The sequence below is a fragment of the Ahaetulla prasina genome, chromosome 9, assembly GCF_028640845.1.
Source record: "Ahaetulla prasina isolate Xishuangbanna chromosome 9, ASM2864084v1, whole genome shotgun sequence".
In the NCBI taxonomy this organism is placed as follows: domain Eukaryota; kingdom Metazoa; phylum Chordata; class Lepidosauria; order Squamata; family Colubridae; genus Ahaetulla; species Ahaetulla prasina.
In genome coordinates this window covers 8,155,913-8,172,669 of record NC_080547.1, presented here as the reverse complement: position 1 = coordinate 8,172,669, position 16,757 = coordinate 8,155,913, and the positions used below count along the sequence as shown (strand labels likewise).

Here is a 16,757-nt window from a genome sequence, read left to right as displayed (position 1 = left end):
ACATATGATAAATGTTATGTTTAGTTCGATGAGAAGTGCTCAGACTTTGCCCCGAGTGCAGCCACTGGACACGACAAAAATGACTGAATCTCCAACCTTTCCTTCAAAAACAAAAACCAAGAAAACAGCTCTTGAAACCGCCCAATTCAAGCCACTCGCCAGTGCAGGATTCGAATCAAAACATCTCCAAGGAACATGTTGTGACTCCAGCCCCTGAACCTGGCCCCATGCCCGAAAGTGACTCCGAGAGTGAGGGGGAAGGGCCGGTAAGGCTTACCTTGGGAGCACCGATTCCTTTGACCCGGCTCCAGGAGCCAGAACCAGACCAGTTGGAGGCCATAATGAGGCCGTCATCCTGATTCCTCCCTTCCCCAGGCTACACCTTCAGACCCAGCTGATAATAATAATAATCAAGCTTGGATCAACCCGCGCTTCAGAAGATTAGAGAGGCCGCGTCATCAAAAGGAAGGATAGGAGGATATATAAGGAGCTTTGGGACTGCTCTCACTCCACGGGAAGCAAAAGTTTAGCTGAACCGTTTCAAAAAGAGCTGAAAGTCTTGCTACCTGAGTTATTTGTTTGAACTTTGGCAGGCAGCTGCGATTTCTCTGCCAGGACTGATAAGAGCCGTGAATCCACTGGCTGAAGGCCAGCTCATTGATCCGAAGTGGGGAAGAAGACAGAACAGAACGGCTGTCCAACCCCTATTTGAAGGTCTCCAGAGAAAAGGCTTTCTTCACTCGTTCCTTCGGTCAAATGTCCCGTTCTAAAACCTTTTAGGAAGCCTATCCTGACTTCCGCTAGAATTAGCCTTCCTGTCATTTTAAAAACATTATTACCAGCACAAAGAATCAGGACTAGACAAAAAGTTGCATTTCAGATTATTTATTGCTCAAGATTACAACAAAAATCTAGTCAACTAACGTTCGGTACTAAATTGATGCCGGATAAGGGTCGACAGAATTTAAGAGAGGCTGTACTTAAACCATTTGTGGGAATGGAACGACTCCGGGCTGATGGCATGCTTAACTCCGCCCACCCCCACCTCCCAGCTCTCCCGACTCTTCTTCAGCAACTGGGCATTATATGCTGCTAAAATAAGGCAGCGTCAGACCTTCCTTGAAAACAGGGTTTGCAGATCTCACCAGACTGAGTGAAGAGTTAGGAGTTTGCAGAGAGCCTGTTGTGTGAGCCCAGCTATAATGTCCTGTTAGCCTAAGAGTAACATAGTATGTGAACCCAACCCATAATTCAGGTGGCAAGCTCTCTCTCTCTCTCTCTCACACACACACACACAGTCTCTGTCTCTGTGTGTAGATATGTGTGTGTGTGTGTGTGTCCCACACACAGACTTTCTCTCTCTCTTGCTCTCTCTCTCTGTATATATGTGTGTGTGTGTGTGTGTGTGCGCGTGTCTATAAATGGCTTAATATTCCTCACCCACCCTTTAATGGGTAGGATGAATGGATGGATGGGATAGATGGAAGATGGATGGATGGGATAGACGGATGATAGAGGGATAAATGAATGGATGGATGGATAGAGGGATGGATGGATAGATGGATGGATGGATGGATGGATGGATGGATGGGATAGATGGATGATAGAGGGATAAATGGATGGATGGATGGATAGAGGGATGGATGGATAGATGGATGGGTAGGATGAATGGATGGATGGGATAGACGGATGATAGAGGGATAAATGAATGGATGGATGGATGGGATAGATAGATAGATGAAAGAAGGATAAATGGATGGATGGATGCATGGATGGATGGGATAGATAGATAGATGAAAGAAGGATAAATAGATGGATGGATGGATGGATGGGATAGATAGATAGATGAAAGAAGGATAAATGGATGGATGGATGGATGGATGGATGGATGGGATAGGTGGATGATAGAGGGATAAATGGATGAATGGATGGGACAGATGGATGAAAGAGGGATAAATAGATGGATGGATGGATGGGATAGATAGATGATAGAGGGATGGATGGATGGATGGATGGGATAGAAGGATGATAGAGGGATAAATGGATGGATGGATGGATGGGATAGATAGATAGATGAAAGAAGGATAAATGGATGGATGGATGCATGGATGGATGGGATAGATAGATAGATGAAAGAAGGATAAATAGATGGATGGATGGATGGATGGATGGATGGATGGGATAGCTAGATAGATGAAAGAAGGATAAATGGATGGATGGATGCATGGATAGATGCATGGATGGATGGATGGATGGATGGGATAGATGGATGAAAGAGAGATAAATGGATGGATGGGATAGGTGGATGATAGAGGGATAAATGGATGAATGGATGGATGGGATAGATAGATGATAGATGGATGATGGATGGATGGGACAGATGGATGAAAGAGGGATAAATGGATGGATGGATGGATGGATGGGATAGATAGATAGATGAAAGAAGGATAAATGGATGGATGGATGCATGGATGGATGGGATAGATAGATAGATGAAAGAAGGATAAATAGATGGATGGATGGATGGATGGATGGATGGATGGATGGATGAATGGATGGATGGATGATCTAAGCACAAAATAACCAGATAGTTTTGGGGTGATAGCAACGGGACTAATTCTTTCTGATATATGCAGCAGTCGTGATTATCTAAGTTGTGGGTCTGTTTGATCAGATCAAAGGCCACTTCTGGAGCTACATCCTTGGATGAGGAACCCCCTCGGTGCTGCCAGAAAATGAAGCTTCTTGACAGCTAAAAGAAATGAAATGAAGACGCAATGCCCAAGATCTTTTATGCGTGCGCGCGCGCACACACACACACACACACACACACACACACACAAAGAGGGACACTACCAGGACTTTACTCCCACCTTTTTAAAAAACTACTATCCTTTGCCAATCCTAGCCAAGCTTTCGCTCCTAACCTTCCATCTCCTTGCTTCCCCCTCCCCCCCAGTTAATATGACCCCTGAAAATGCCAACAGCACCCAAGCTTGGTTGAGAAACTACCCCCCCAACCCCCCCACCCCAGATACCCAGGCAAGCCAAAGAAGCAGCAGAGGCGACACTTGAGTGATGTTGATTTATTTATTAACTTGGATTCTGGTAGCTGGTGGAGGGGGGGGGGGATGGTTCTATACACTGGAGTGGTGGATGGAGGGAAGACAAGATGGAGCCAAAAGGCTCAAATTTCCATAACAATAAAAAAGAAAGTAAAAGTAATCCCCAAAACTTCTAAAAAGCATCTAGAGTGCAGAGACTGGCAGCATTCTCGAGGCATTGCCCTCCTTTGCAGCGCCAACTAGCGATCGGCGGGCAAAAGCGGCGCCCCCCGCAGGCAGGCGAAGGGGACGCAGTTCACAGCTCAAATTTTTTTTGTTTTTAAATTTTCTATGCACTACTGGAGGCCAAAAGCAGGGTGGGTGGGTGGGTGGCAAGGCCCGCGCCGGAATCTAGGGCGATGCTGTGTCAGCAATTTGGTGGGGGGGGGAGGGGGAGGGGCAGCAGGCCATACAGGCTGCAAATCAAAGTGATGGGAGGGTGGGGACGAGGACGAGGAAGTTGGTTCCTTGCGCGTCTGGATAGCGACAAGTTAAGTCTCCCTGTGGGGAGATGCCTGGCATGGCTTTCAGCCTTTCCTCCAACGTTCACTGCCCTCCTGCCTTTCCCCCGGCCCCCCCAACCCCCCACCTCACAAGCACTTCCTCCTCCTGGCTTGCTCTACCTGGGCAGGGCCAGTGTGGCAGGGTCCCAGACGCAGGGGCCGAGAAAGTGGCGCTGCGGTCAGGAAAGAGTGACCACAAGGGAGGGTCAAGGAATCCAAGATGGTTCATGCTTCCTCTTGATCGTCCCCTTGACTGCTGGGCCATCCCCTGTGCCCACCCGGCCCCTCCCCCAACCCACCTGCCCCTTGTATCCCCTTGGGGGGGCCTCCAAAGGTTGAAGCAGAAGTCAAAGGAGCCGCCTATTGCTCACGGCAGTTGTCCCAAAAGTGTAGCTTGTTGGTGGCGAAGGGGCTGGAGAAGGGGTTCTCCCAAGCATTGGGGGCAGCCAATCTTGATGGGGAAGGATGGAGGAAGAGAAGGAGGAAGAGAAGCATCGCTCCCTCCATGCCAGGTCTGATCAAGGAAGTTGCTGGCAGGGGGGCGGGGGAGGAGGGAGAAAGGGGGGCAGAGGGAAGGAATTCAGTTTCCCCCCAGCTAGGACTGGTCCAAGAAGTGTTGGCAGGATGCCACGTCTGTGCTGAGTGAGGAGGCCCCCTGGGGTCCTCCCGTACGGAAGTGCAGGCAAGGGTACCACGCTGCCCTTCTCCTGAGCAACAGATTGTGCTGGGTGGAGCCAAGCATCGGCGCACACGGGCGGTTGCACGCTTCCAGCCCGGGGCCAAATTGCGGGAAGGTGCCGTGACGCTCACTCTTGGTGGCGTGCCTCGGCAGAGGCTCATGTACTAGCCCTTCTTCCTCTTCTCCTCCTTCTCCTCCTCCCTTTCCCACGCGTCTCTAAAACCACCACCCTGTGTGTGTGGGTGTGAGTGGATCTGGGCACCGCCTGTGTGCATGTGTGTATGGGTTCCAAGGAGACTGGGAGGAGGCGGGGAGACCTTCCCGATTCGAAGACATTCTGGTTCTCCCCGTCTCTCGTTTTTCTTTCCCAAAGGGCTGGCTGCCTGCGGAGGCTTCCAAGGATTGGAGCTGAATGCCGTTTACTGCCGAACGCCTCGGTCGTCGGTGTTTGCATAGTAAGTATCTGTCCATATTCTATTATACATGAGATCTCAGCATTTATCCAAGTCACGCTTTCCATCCCAACCTTGGGAAGAACCACTGGGCAGAGTAGCCAGAAGGGCTCGGCGAGAAACCTTCTGGGGTTCCGGATGGATGGATGGAGAGCTGAGCAGAGAGGCAACCCGAAGGCTGAGCCGGGGAGGATGGGATGGCGAGTGATCTCCGTCCAGCTTACTTCTTCTTCCCCAGGAGGCCAAGGCACCACGTCAAAAGAAGGGGCTTTGGAAAGAAGGCCCCCGCCACGCGCACGCAAAACACACAAAACACAATTTTTGCATCCGTTTTTTTCCCCCCCTACTCCTGGGGAATTGTCCCGGCCCCTCTCCTCTTGAAGTCAGGAGAAAGAACTGTAGCTCATGCGTCGGCAGTCGGTCGGTCATGCGGATTAAGACGGTAAAGTTATGTCTCTTACGGAAATCATGCCATTTAACCTAAAGAATCGCAGACAGACAGCCCTGCCTCTGGAAGCTCGTTGCTCCACTCGCCTGGCCGCATGGAGAGGAACGAGGAGAGTGGAGATTCAGTGGATGGGTGTTGAGGTGAGGCCCTGGAGGAGGAAAGAAAGAAAGAAAGAAGGGAGGAAGAGGAGAGGCTGGTACTGACATTCAGAAAATATGTCACTTAGCAATAGCCCTTAGACTTATATACCGCTTCACAGTGCTTTACAGCCCTTTCTAAGTGGTTTACAGAGTCAGCCTCTTGCCACCAACAATCTGGGTCCTCATTTTACCCACCTCAGAAGGATGGGAGGCTGATTCAAGCCAGTGAGGATCGAACTCCTGACAGTGGGCAGAGTTAGAATACTGCATTCTAACCATTGCGGCACCAAGAAGGAGACAGAGAATGAGGGAGGGAGGGAGGAAGGAAGAAAGGAAAGAAGAAAGGAAGGAAGGAAGGAAGGAAGGAAGGACGGAAGGAAGGAAGGAAGGAAGGAAGGAAGGAAGGAAGGAAGGAAGGAAGGAAGGAAGGAAGGAAGGAAGGAAGGAATAGCAATAGAAATAGCATTTAAACTTATATACCACTTTACAGTACTTTGCGGCCCTCTCTAAGCGGTTTACAGAGTCAGCCTATGGCCCCCAACAATTTGGGTCCTCATTTTACGGACCTCAGAAGGACGAAAGGCTGAGTCAACCCTGAACCTGGTGAGATTTGAACTGCCGAACTGCAGGCAGCTGGCAGTCAGCAGAAGGAGCCTGCAGTACTGCACTCTAACCACTGCGGCCATCGCGGCTGCACCCCTTGCTAAGAAGTCTGCTCTACCAATCTACTGACTTCTTCAAGTGAAAAGAAGGACCAGGGGTGATATGACAGCGGTGTTCCAATATTTGTGGGGCTGCCACCAAGAAGAGGAGGGGGGTCAACCTATTTTCCAAGGCACCAGAAGGCTTCTGGTGATGCCATAAGATCCCCATCCAGGCCCCCAAGGCAAGGCACAGGCCCACAAAGCAAGCAGGAAGACACCAAAATCCAGGACCAAAAATGCTTACGGTGCAATTCAAAGCTGCATTCAAACTAGGAGTCCGTTTTTCTGGGCTTCCACAGTGCAATGGTGCTCCTACCCTAACTATAAACAGGCTGTCTTGGCCCTACACACGAGCCCCATCCAGTGGTGAAATCTTCTGAGGTTTGCCACTGGTTCCCTGCGCATGCACAACACAGGCACTACTACGCAGCTCGGAAAAAGGAGGCTTAAGAAAGTAAGTAGAACAGTGGAGGGGGGGAAACAGCTGTGCCACGCAATTTAGATTCGCTAGAATTTCCTGCTTTCTAGCGAATATAAATCTTGCGACACAGCTGATCGTCGGAAATACCAGTTCAGACGAATCGGTAGCATTTTTTAAACTACCGGTTCTGTTGAACCGGTGCGAACCGGTAGAATCCCACCACTGGCTCTATCAAACCTCTGAAGCCAGAGGGATGCAACAAATGCCTCAACTCGGTTTTTCATTGGCCTGAGGATACAAGGCCAGCAATGGAAAAAGGAAACTATCTCGTATATTTAGTTATTGAAGTCCATGCATTACACAGCCAAAGAAGGAGTTTCTTGCCTGCTCTTCTATTTAGGACAAGCCCTGATTTAGGGGTCAACCTTCGAAAGGAAAAAAAAACAAACACCAATGAGAGTACCCAATACGGCATGCTGCCAAGCCCCCCCCCCCACCCAAAAAAAGGCCCTGGGACCAGGGGTGAAATGTAAAATTTGTTCCTACCGGTTCTGTGGGTGTGGCTTGGTGGAGGGTAATATGACTGGGTGGGCGTGGCCAACTTTTTTTTTCTTTTACTTTTAAAAGCATTTTTTCTACAACCTCTTCGGACAAAGAGGTTGAAAAAAAAATGCTTTTAAAAGCCTCTGACGATCAGGCAACTCAGCTGGGATTGCCAGAGGAGCCTTTTAAAAGCATTTTTTACAGCCTCTTTGGCCGAAGAGGTTGTAGAAAAATGCTTTTAAAGGGTTCTGATGATCCCAGCTGAGTTGCCTGATCATCAGAGGCTTTTAAAAGCATTTTTTTATATCAGAGGCTTTTTTTTAAACTTTTAAAAAAGCATGTTTTCAGCCAAAAAAAAAATGCTTTTAAAACTTAAAAAAAAAAACACGCTCTGATGATCACGCAGTTCAGCTGGCATGGGATTTTTGCTACCGGTTCTCCGAACCACCTGCTGCCATCGCTACCGGATCAGACAATCCGGTCCGAACGGGGAGCATTTCCTCCCTGCCTGGGATATCTCAACCAAAACCTAGGAAGCTCATGTTCTCCATCAAAAGTGCTCTTCAGAAAGGGAAACCTTTAGCCTAAACAGCTTCTCATCCCAAAAAAAAACCCCACCACCCACCTGCAACCCAGGGGCCCTTTCAGATTGTAGTTTTCAGAGGAAAAACACTCAAACGAATGCCAATTCTTTTTGCACAAAGACAATACCAGCCTCGGCGGTGGCACAGAGTTGCTGGAAGCAGGCTAGCTTTGGGGAGCTGGTGGGGGGGGGGCAGGGGGAGGCATTTCTCAATCGGTTTGACGGTGCAGTTTTGCATGCAATGCACAAATGATTGGTTGAGGTTGGTAAGGGGCGAGAAAAGCCCAGCTGCCTCTCGTGCCTGTCTCTAGCCTGGTGCCTTAGCCACTAGACCAGGGGTCTCCAACCTTGGTCCCTTTAACACTTCTGTACTTCAACTCCCAGAGTCCCTCAGCCAGCTTTGGGAGTTGAAGTCCACAAGTCTTAAAGGGACCAAGGTTGGAGACCCCTGCACTAGACCAAATTTCAAACCACTTGAATTCAATTTGCCCTTTTTTTAAAAAAATCATGCTCTCCCTATGTATTTTTTCTTTTATGTACACTGAGAGCATATGCACCAAAGACAAATTCCTTGTGTGTCCAATCACACTTGGCCAATAAAAATTCTATTCTATTCTATTCTATTCTATTCTATTCTATTCTATTCTATTCTATTCCCTATTTTTTTATTCTATTCTATTCTATTCTATTCTATTCTATTCTATTCCATTCCCTATTTTTTTATTCTATTCTATTCTATTCTATTCTATTCTATTCTATTCTATTCCATTCCCTATTTTTTTATTCTATTCTATTCTATTCTATTCTATTCTATTCTATTCTATTCTATTCCATTCCCTATTTTTTTATTCTATTCTATTCTATTCTATTCTATTCTATTCTATTCTATTCCATTCCCTATTTTTTTATTCTATTCTATTCTATTCTATTCTATTCTATTCTATTCTATTCCCTATTTTTTTATTCGATTCTATTTGATTCTATGTTATTCTATTCTATTCTATTCTATTCTATTCCATTCCCTATTTTTCTATTCTATTCTATTCTATTCTATTCTATTCCATTCCCTATTTTTTTATTCTATTCTATTCTATTTGATTCTATTCTATTCTATTCCATTCCCTATTTTTTTATTCTATTCTATTCTATTCTATTCTATTCTATTCTATTCTATTCTATTCTATTCTATTCCATTCCCTATTTTTTTATTCAATTCTATTTGATTCTATTCTATTCTATTCTATTCTATTCTATTCTATTCTATTCCCTATTTTTTTATTCGATTCTATTTGATTCTATTCTATTCTATTCTATTCTATTCTATTCTATTCTATTCTATTCCATTCCCTATTTTTTTATTCTATTCTATTCTATTCTATTCTATTCTATTCTATTCTATTCCATTCCATTCCCTATTTTTTTATTCTATTCTATTCTATTCTATTCTATTCTATTCTATTCTATTCTATTCCATTCCCTATTTTTTTATTCAATTCTATTTGATTCTATTCTATTCTATTCTATTCTATTCCCTATTTTTTTATTCGATTCTATTTGATTCTATGTTATTCTATTCTATTCTATTCTATTCTATTCTATTCTATTCTATTCCATTCCCTATTTTTCTATTCTATTCTATTCTATTCTATTCTATTCTATTCTATTCTATTCTATTCTATTCTATTCTATTCCATTCCATTCCCTATTTTTTTATTCTATTCTATTCTATTCTATTCTATTCTATTCTATTCTATTCCATTCCATTCCCTATTTTTTTATTCTATTCTATTCTATTCTATTCTATTCTATTCTATTCTATTCTATTCTATTCTATTCCTACATGACTCTAGAAGCTAGCAGGGCCCCTCGTTTATTAACAGATTAACAGAGTTGGAAGGGACCTTGTAGGTCAACTGATTCAACCTAAGTCTCCTGCTTGAGCGAGGGGTTGGACTAGATGACCTGTAAGGTCCTTCCAACTCTGTTAATCTGTTATCTGTAACCCTTCCCCCCATGTTGCTCCTCCCAAGCAGGAGACCCTACACCCTTTCTGACAGTTCCTTCTTGAAAGCTTCCAGGGATGAAGCTCCCACAACTTCCAAGGGCAACTTCTGTTCCATGGCTTGATTGTTCTCACTGTCAGAAAATTCCTCCTTATTTCCATCCTTATTGAATCTCTCCTTGTTCTGTTTCCATCCATTGTTCCTTGTCTGGCCTTCGGTTGCTTCGGAAAATAGCTTGACCCCCTTCCTCCTCTCTGGGGCAGCCCCTCAAATATTGGAAGACTGCTGTCATGTCTCCCCTGGTCCTTCTCTTGACTAGATTAGCCATGCCCGGTTCCTGCAACTGTTCATCGTATGTTTTTTATCCTCCAGTCCCCTGGTTGCTCTTCTCTGCACTCTTTCTAGAGTATCTAGGTTCCCCCCACCTCAACTGTGCACCCCTAAGTTAAACACTGTCCCCCTCCCTGCCAGTATTAAGAGCAAAAGGGGTGATTTACCTCCAAAGAGGCCACTGGAGGGGAAGGTCATTGCTTCCCCCTTTTCAGGCTGGCTCGTTTGACTATCTGAGCCCCCATCCTGCCCCCAAGCAGTTCCGATCTCGGGACACTCCCTTGATCCTCGTCCTGGGGGAGACCAGCAAGAGAGAGCGCCAAGCAGGAGCCCGTCACCAGCAAACCCACGGAGAGAGGCGACAGAAGAGGAGAGAGAGAAAGAGAGAGGCAGAGAGACAGAAGGAGAAGGGCGTCAGAGAGCAAGAGGGAAGAATCCGGAATCTGAACCGAGTCGGGGAACAAAGGCTGGGCTCAAGACCATCGCAATCCAGAATCTGAACCGAGTCAGGGAACAAAGGCTGGGCTCAAGACCATCGCAAGCAGGTTGGGCGGGTCAGGGCAGCTGCTCATCCTCTCCAGCCGTCGAGGGGGCATGTTTGAAAAAACCAGCCTCACATCCAGACCCTTGGACTGGGAGGGGCACTCACGATAATCACCTCTTCGTGCGCCCGCCGGTCTTCGGTGTCCAGTCTTCGGACCACTTTCCGAATAATCTGAAAGCAGAGAGTTAGAGATCAAGGGTGGGTGAGGTTGGGGGGGGGGAGGCAGCAGAGAACCAGGGTCTGTCAAACTTTAAAGGAACTTTTTTTTTAAAAAAAAAATTGTTTTAATGTGATACACAATCTGACAAACACACAACATATACCATATAAACATTTCCTATTTCTAAACAGTGTTTCTTAGTGGTCTTCTTTCGCTTTTATACCTTCCCCCCCATAGCACATTTTGTTATTTTATTTTCTTTCTTATCCCCTTTTCTTTATTTACATTAAATTATCTAATACTAATAGCTTTACTTTTCTAGATTCTTATATATTTATTATTTACATATTGTACATTCCTAATACATTCTGTACCTTCTAATTTCTCCCCTTTATTTTTCTTCTCTATTTCTAGACTCAAGACATTCATACCATTTATTTCAGATTATGTAATAATCTGTCTCTTCTTTCTCTTTAATTTCTTTTGTTAACTTGTCCATTTCGGCACAAGTCTAAAACTTTCCCTATCACTTCTTCATCTGTTGGTATCTTTTCCTGTTTCCAATTTTGTGCATCTGTTATTCGTGCAGCTGTTATAGTGTGCAAAATCAGATATTTCATTTCTTTGGTGTATGTTCTCGTAAAGATTCCTAATAAAAATTAGTTTGCTTTCAACTGGTTGTTCTGTTATTTTTTTCTAGCCATTTTTTAATATTTGCCCAGAATTTTTTGCCACCGGACATGTCCACCATAGATGGTAATATGTTCCCTGAGGTTTTTTGCATTTCCAACATGTTGAATTATTATTTGGGAACATCTTTCCCAAATAATGTGGATGGAAGGTACCATCTGTAAAACATCTTCAACTGGTTTTCCATGTATGCCGCAGATAATGTTAATTTTGAATCTACTTGCCACAATGCTTCCCATCTCTACAAATCTATTGTATAATTAAAATTCTGTGCCCATTTAATCATTGTATCTTTCACTATCTCCTCTTCCATTTTAAAGGAACTGTTGAGATGTGTGGATTTCAACTCCCAACGTCGATGGAGATTCTCAATGGCCCAGGGTCATGGTTGTCCCAAATGTGTCTTTGGAAAAGGCAACCAGACATTCTTGGCGGGGGTTTTTTGCCCTTGAAAATGTTTCGCTTCTCATCCAAGGAGCTTCTTCAGTTCTTGGAAAAAGCTTCTTGGATGAGAAGGAAAATGTTTTCAAGGGGAAAAGAAAAAAAAAACGAAGAAAGTCACAGGCTCAAAATTGGAAAAATAGAAATATACCCTCTGAGGAAGCAGTATTAAAGAAAATATTAGACCATGCTGAGATGGATAGGTTGACAATGGAAATCAAAGATAAAGGAGAAATAGAACACTATTTAATTTGGGACGTATGGTACAATTGGTTGGAGAGTAGATGCAAAGATCAGAAACGTAACAATGCAAGACGATCAACGGACTAGAATTTAGGAATAAATATAAGCATAATGATAGAGAGAATATTGATTGTAGATAATATTATGGTAGGATGTTATAAAAATGTAAAATAAAATACATGGAATGATAATTATATAGAGATTTGTGTTAAAAATACGGAAACAATAGCTATGAATATGATACTGTATATTAGGAGTTATATTATAGAATATATAATGGGAAAAAAATGTGGATGTATACAGTATTTCACTGTTGCAAAGTTTGAAACTATGATGTAAAATGAAGAATATATAGATACACACACACACACACACAAACATATATTCTGAGATTTTCGCGGGTGTTTGTACGTAGATCTTTGGTTATTCGGGTTTTCTCCCGCGTAAAATTGGAAGTGTCTTGGCGACGTTTCAACGAAGTCTCATTCGTCATCTTCAGGCTTCAAGCTGCTTTGTTCCCAGAAGAGCAGTTAAGCCTGAAGATGATGAATGAGATTGAACGTCGCCGAGACACTCTCAATACGCAGAAACCAGCAACACATATATATATATATATATATATATATATATATATATATACATATATACATATATATATATTTGTTATATATAGGTCCTTGGTTATTCGGGTTTTCTCCCGTGTAAAATTGGAAGTGTCTTGGCGACGTTTCGATGAAGTCTCATTCGTCATCTTCAGGCTTCAGCTTCGTGCTTCTGGGAGCAATGTGTGATTGCAGCTGTTTCTTCCTTTTTAACTGCTAGTGGGGGTTTGAACTGATTGGGTGGGAGCTTGGCTGTGCTCTGATTGGATGGGGGTTTTTTTGTGCTCTGATTGGCTGGGGGTGTGTACAGTTTAAACTGAGCACAACCCAAACTGGACACACCCCCAGCCAATCAGAGCACAAAAGCAGTTAAAAGGAAGAAACAGCTGCGATCACACATTGCTCCCAGAAGCACGAAGCTGAAGCCTGAAGATGATGAATGAGACTTCGTCGAAACGTCGCCAAGACACTTCCAATTTTACGCGGGAGAAAACCCGAATAACCAAAGACCGACCTACATACATACATACATACATACATACATACATACATACATATATATATTGCAGTGACTCGCTTAGTGACAGAAATGTTGGGCTCCGTCATGGTCGTAAGTCAAGAACTAGCTGTATTCACCCTGCCCTTCTCTGCAGGTTTCCCCACCCCCCACCCCAAGGCTCCTACTTTGGAATGAACTCTGCTGACTTTAGGACCCAGAGAATACATCCTGCACCTGCTATTCCAACCTGCTCATTCCGGGAAGCCAAGTTTGAGTGCAAACTGATCCAAAAGGCGAATGAGGATAAAAGGGGGCAGATCTGGGATCCCTGAACAGCAGGAACAGATTCAGAAATATCAAGCGCCAACGTGGTCCAACCTACATCGGAATTTGTCCATTTCCCATTTGTGCTCACTTAAACTCTCCTCTATTTACATCCTTTGCAGATGATGGTGGATCTGGGACTGAGGTGGGTTTCAGCAGGTTCTGCATTCCGTTTTGGTCACCACATTACGAAAAAGATGTCACGACTTTGGGGGGAAAGTGCGAAGAAGAGCAACTAAGACGATTCAAGGCGATTTAAAACATGAAGAACGGTTGCAGGAACTGGGTATGACTAGTTTAATAAAAAGAAGGACTAGGGGAGACATGATAGCAGTGTTCCAATATCTCAGGTGTTGCCACAAAGAAGAGGGAGTCGGGCTGTTCTCCAAAGCACCTGAGGGCAGGACAAAATGCAATGGGTGGAAACTAATCAAGGAGAGAAATGAAATCCTGGGATTAGAAAACTTAGAACTCCGCCGACTCCGACAAGACCTGTGTTTAACACACAAAATCATCTATTGCAATGTCCTTCCTGTTAAAGAACTACTTCAGCTTCAATCGCAATAACACAAGAGCAAACAATAGATTCAAACTTCAATCTTGATTGCAGAAAATATGACTTTTGTAACAGAGTTGTCAACGCTTGGAATACACTACCTGACTCTGTGGTCTCTTCTCAAACTCCCAAAAGCTTTAACCAAAAACTGTCTACCACTGACCTCACCCCATTCCTAAGAGGACTATAAGGGGCGTGCATAAGTGCACAAAAGTGCCTACCGTTCCGGTCCTATTGTTTCCTTTCAATGTATGTGCTCGTATATAATGTTGTGACAAAAAAAAAAGCAACTTGGAATTAAAGAGAAACTTCCTAACCGTGAGGACAATCAATCTATAGAACAGCTTTTAATAGGAGGCTTTTAAGAAGAGTCTGGTCTGAAATAATATCGGGTCTCCTGCTTGAGCAGCGGGTTGGATTAGAAGACCTCCAAGGTCCCATCCAACTCTACTATTCTATTATATTTGGTTATCCTGGGCCGATCTCCTTTGCGCAATAGGCTCACCTTCTTGGTGATAATGTTGCCTTGCTCATCGGTGAATTGCTCTTCGGTCACTTGCTCTCCAGGGAGATCCAATATTTCGTTACCCTGCGGGGGCGGGGGAGAGAAACAACAACAAGAAAAGCAGAGATCCACTTGGGATCAGGATAACTTCTCCTCTACCCTCTCCAAGGTGCACAGCTGGCCTCTTCCAATAGTTATGTTTGTTTGTTTCCTTTGTGTCAGAAACGTCACAATTAAAATAAGGCATAACGTAAAGAAGAGGTCTTCAAACTTGGCCGCTTTAAGACTTGTGGACTTCAACTCTCAGAATTCTCCAGCCAGCTATGCTGGCTGGAGAATTCTGGGAGTTGAAGTCCACAAGTCTTAAAGCGGCCAAGTTTGAAGAACTCTGCCATACAGCATAACTGGTTCCCTCCCCCCACCCCCGTGGGAACAAATATGGGACGGAGCGTACTGCATCCGTTTTCGCCTTTCAGCCCCAATCCAGGAGCCTTCGCAGGCCGTCACTTTCGCAACAAACCATTTTTTTTTTGCGTTGAATTGATTTTTATTTATTTATTTATTTATTTATCAAACTTCTATACCGCCCTTCTCCGAAGACTCAGGGCGGCTTACAATGTATAAGGCAATAGTCTCATTCTATTTGTATATTTTTTTTACAAAGTCAACCCATTTGTGCTCACTTAAACTCTCCTCTATTTACATCCTTTGCAGATGATGGTGGATCTGGGACTGAGGTGGGTTTCAGCAGGTTCTGCATTCCGTTTTGGTCACCACATTACGAAGAAGATGTTGCGACTTTGGGGGGAAGTGCGAAGAAGAGCAACTAAGACAATTCAAGGCGATTTAAAACATGAAGAACGGTTGCAGGAACTGGGTATGACTAGTTTAATAAAAAGAAGGACTAGGGGAGACATGATAGCAATCTTCCAATATCTCAGGCGCTGCCCCAAAGAAGAGGGAGTCAACCTATTCTCCAAGCACCTGAGGGCAGGACAAGATGCAATGGGTGGAAACTAATCAAGGAGAGAAATGAAATCCTGGGATTAGAAAACTTAGAACTCTGCTGACTCCGACAAGACCTGTGTTTAACACACAAAATCATCTATTGCAATGTCCTTCAGAACTACTTCAGCTTCAATCGCAATAACACAAGAGCAAACAATAGATTCAAACTTCAATCTTGATTGCAGAAAATATGACTTTTGTAACAGAGTTGTCAACGCTTGGAATACACTACCTGACTCTGTGGTCTCTTCTCAAACTCCCAAAAGCTTTAACCAAAAACTGTCTACCATTGACCTCACCCCATTCCTAAGAGGACTATAAGGGGCGTGCATAAGTGCACAAAAGTGCCTACCGTTCCGGTCCTATTGTTTCCTTTCAATGTATGTGCTCGTATATAATGTTGTGACAAAAAAAAAAGCAACTTGGAATTAAAGAGAAACTTCCTAACCGTGAGGACAATCAATCTATAGAACAGCTTTTAATAGGAGGCTTTTAAGAAGAGTCTGGTCTGAAATAATATCGGGTCTCCTGCTTGAGCAGCGGGTTGGATTAGAAGACCTCCAAGGTCCCATCCAACTCTACTATTCTATTATATTTGGTTATCCTGGGCCGATCTCCTTTGCGCAATACGCTCACCTTCTTGGTGATAATGTTGCCTTGCTCATCGGTGAATTGCTCTTCGGTCACTTGCTCTCCAGGGAGATCCAATATTTCGTTACCCTGCGGGGTGGGGGGGGAACAACAACAAGAAAAGCAGAGATCCACTTGGGATCAGGATAACTTCTCCTCTACCCTCTCCAAGGTGCACAGCTGGCCTCTTCCAATAGTTATGTTTGTTTGTTTCCTTTGTGTCAGAAACGTCACAATTAAAATAAGGCATAACGTAAAGAAGAGGTTCAACTTGCTTTAAGACTTGTGGACTTCAACTCTCAGAATTCTCAGCCAGCTGCTGGCTGAGAATTCTGGGAGTTGAAGTCCACAAGTCTTAAAGCGGCCAAGTTTGAAGAACTCTGCCATACAGCATAACTGGTTCCCTCCCCCCACCCCCGTGGGAACAAATATGGGACGGAGCGTACTGCATCCGTTTTCCCCTTTCAGCCCCAATCCAGGAGCCTTCGCAGGCCGTCACTTTCGCAACAAACCATTTTTTTTTTTGCGTTGAATTGATTTTTATTTATTTATTTATCAAACTTCTATACCGCCCTTCTCCCGAAGGACTCAGGGCGGTGTACAGCCTTCATTTAAAACAATTAATATACATATTAAAATAACCAT

The 16,757-nt window shown here is 44.2% G+C and overlaps 1 protein-coding gene across 5 annotated transcripts in view; it reads right to left on the bottom strand.

Moving 5' to 3' along the window:
* Positions 1-3,071: 3,071 nt before the first annotated feature.
* Positions 3,072-16,757, bottom strand: part of ANK1 (ankyrin 1) — a 193,346-nt gene continuing 179,660 nt past the window's right edge. For 2 of the 5 annotated variants that reach the window (XM_058194550.1, XM_058194551.1), the window contains one exon: positions 15,125-16,202. In XM_058194550.1, coding sequence (XP_058050533.1) covers positions 16,032-16,202 — 171 coding nt within the window. In that variant the 3' untranslated portion in view covers positions 15,125-16,031. Of the gene's footprint in view, positions 5,335-10,077; positions 10,204-10,568; positions 10,626-15,120; positions 16,203-16,757 lie in introns of those variants that run through there. The other 3 variants (XM_058194555.1, XM_058194552.1, XM_058194549.1) reach the window with 3 other exon arrangements.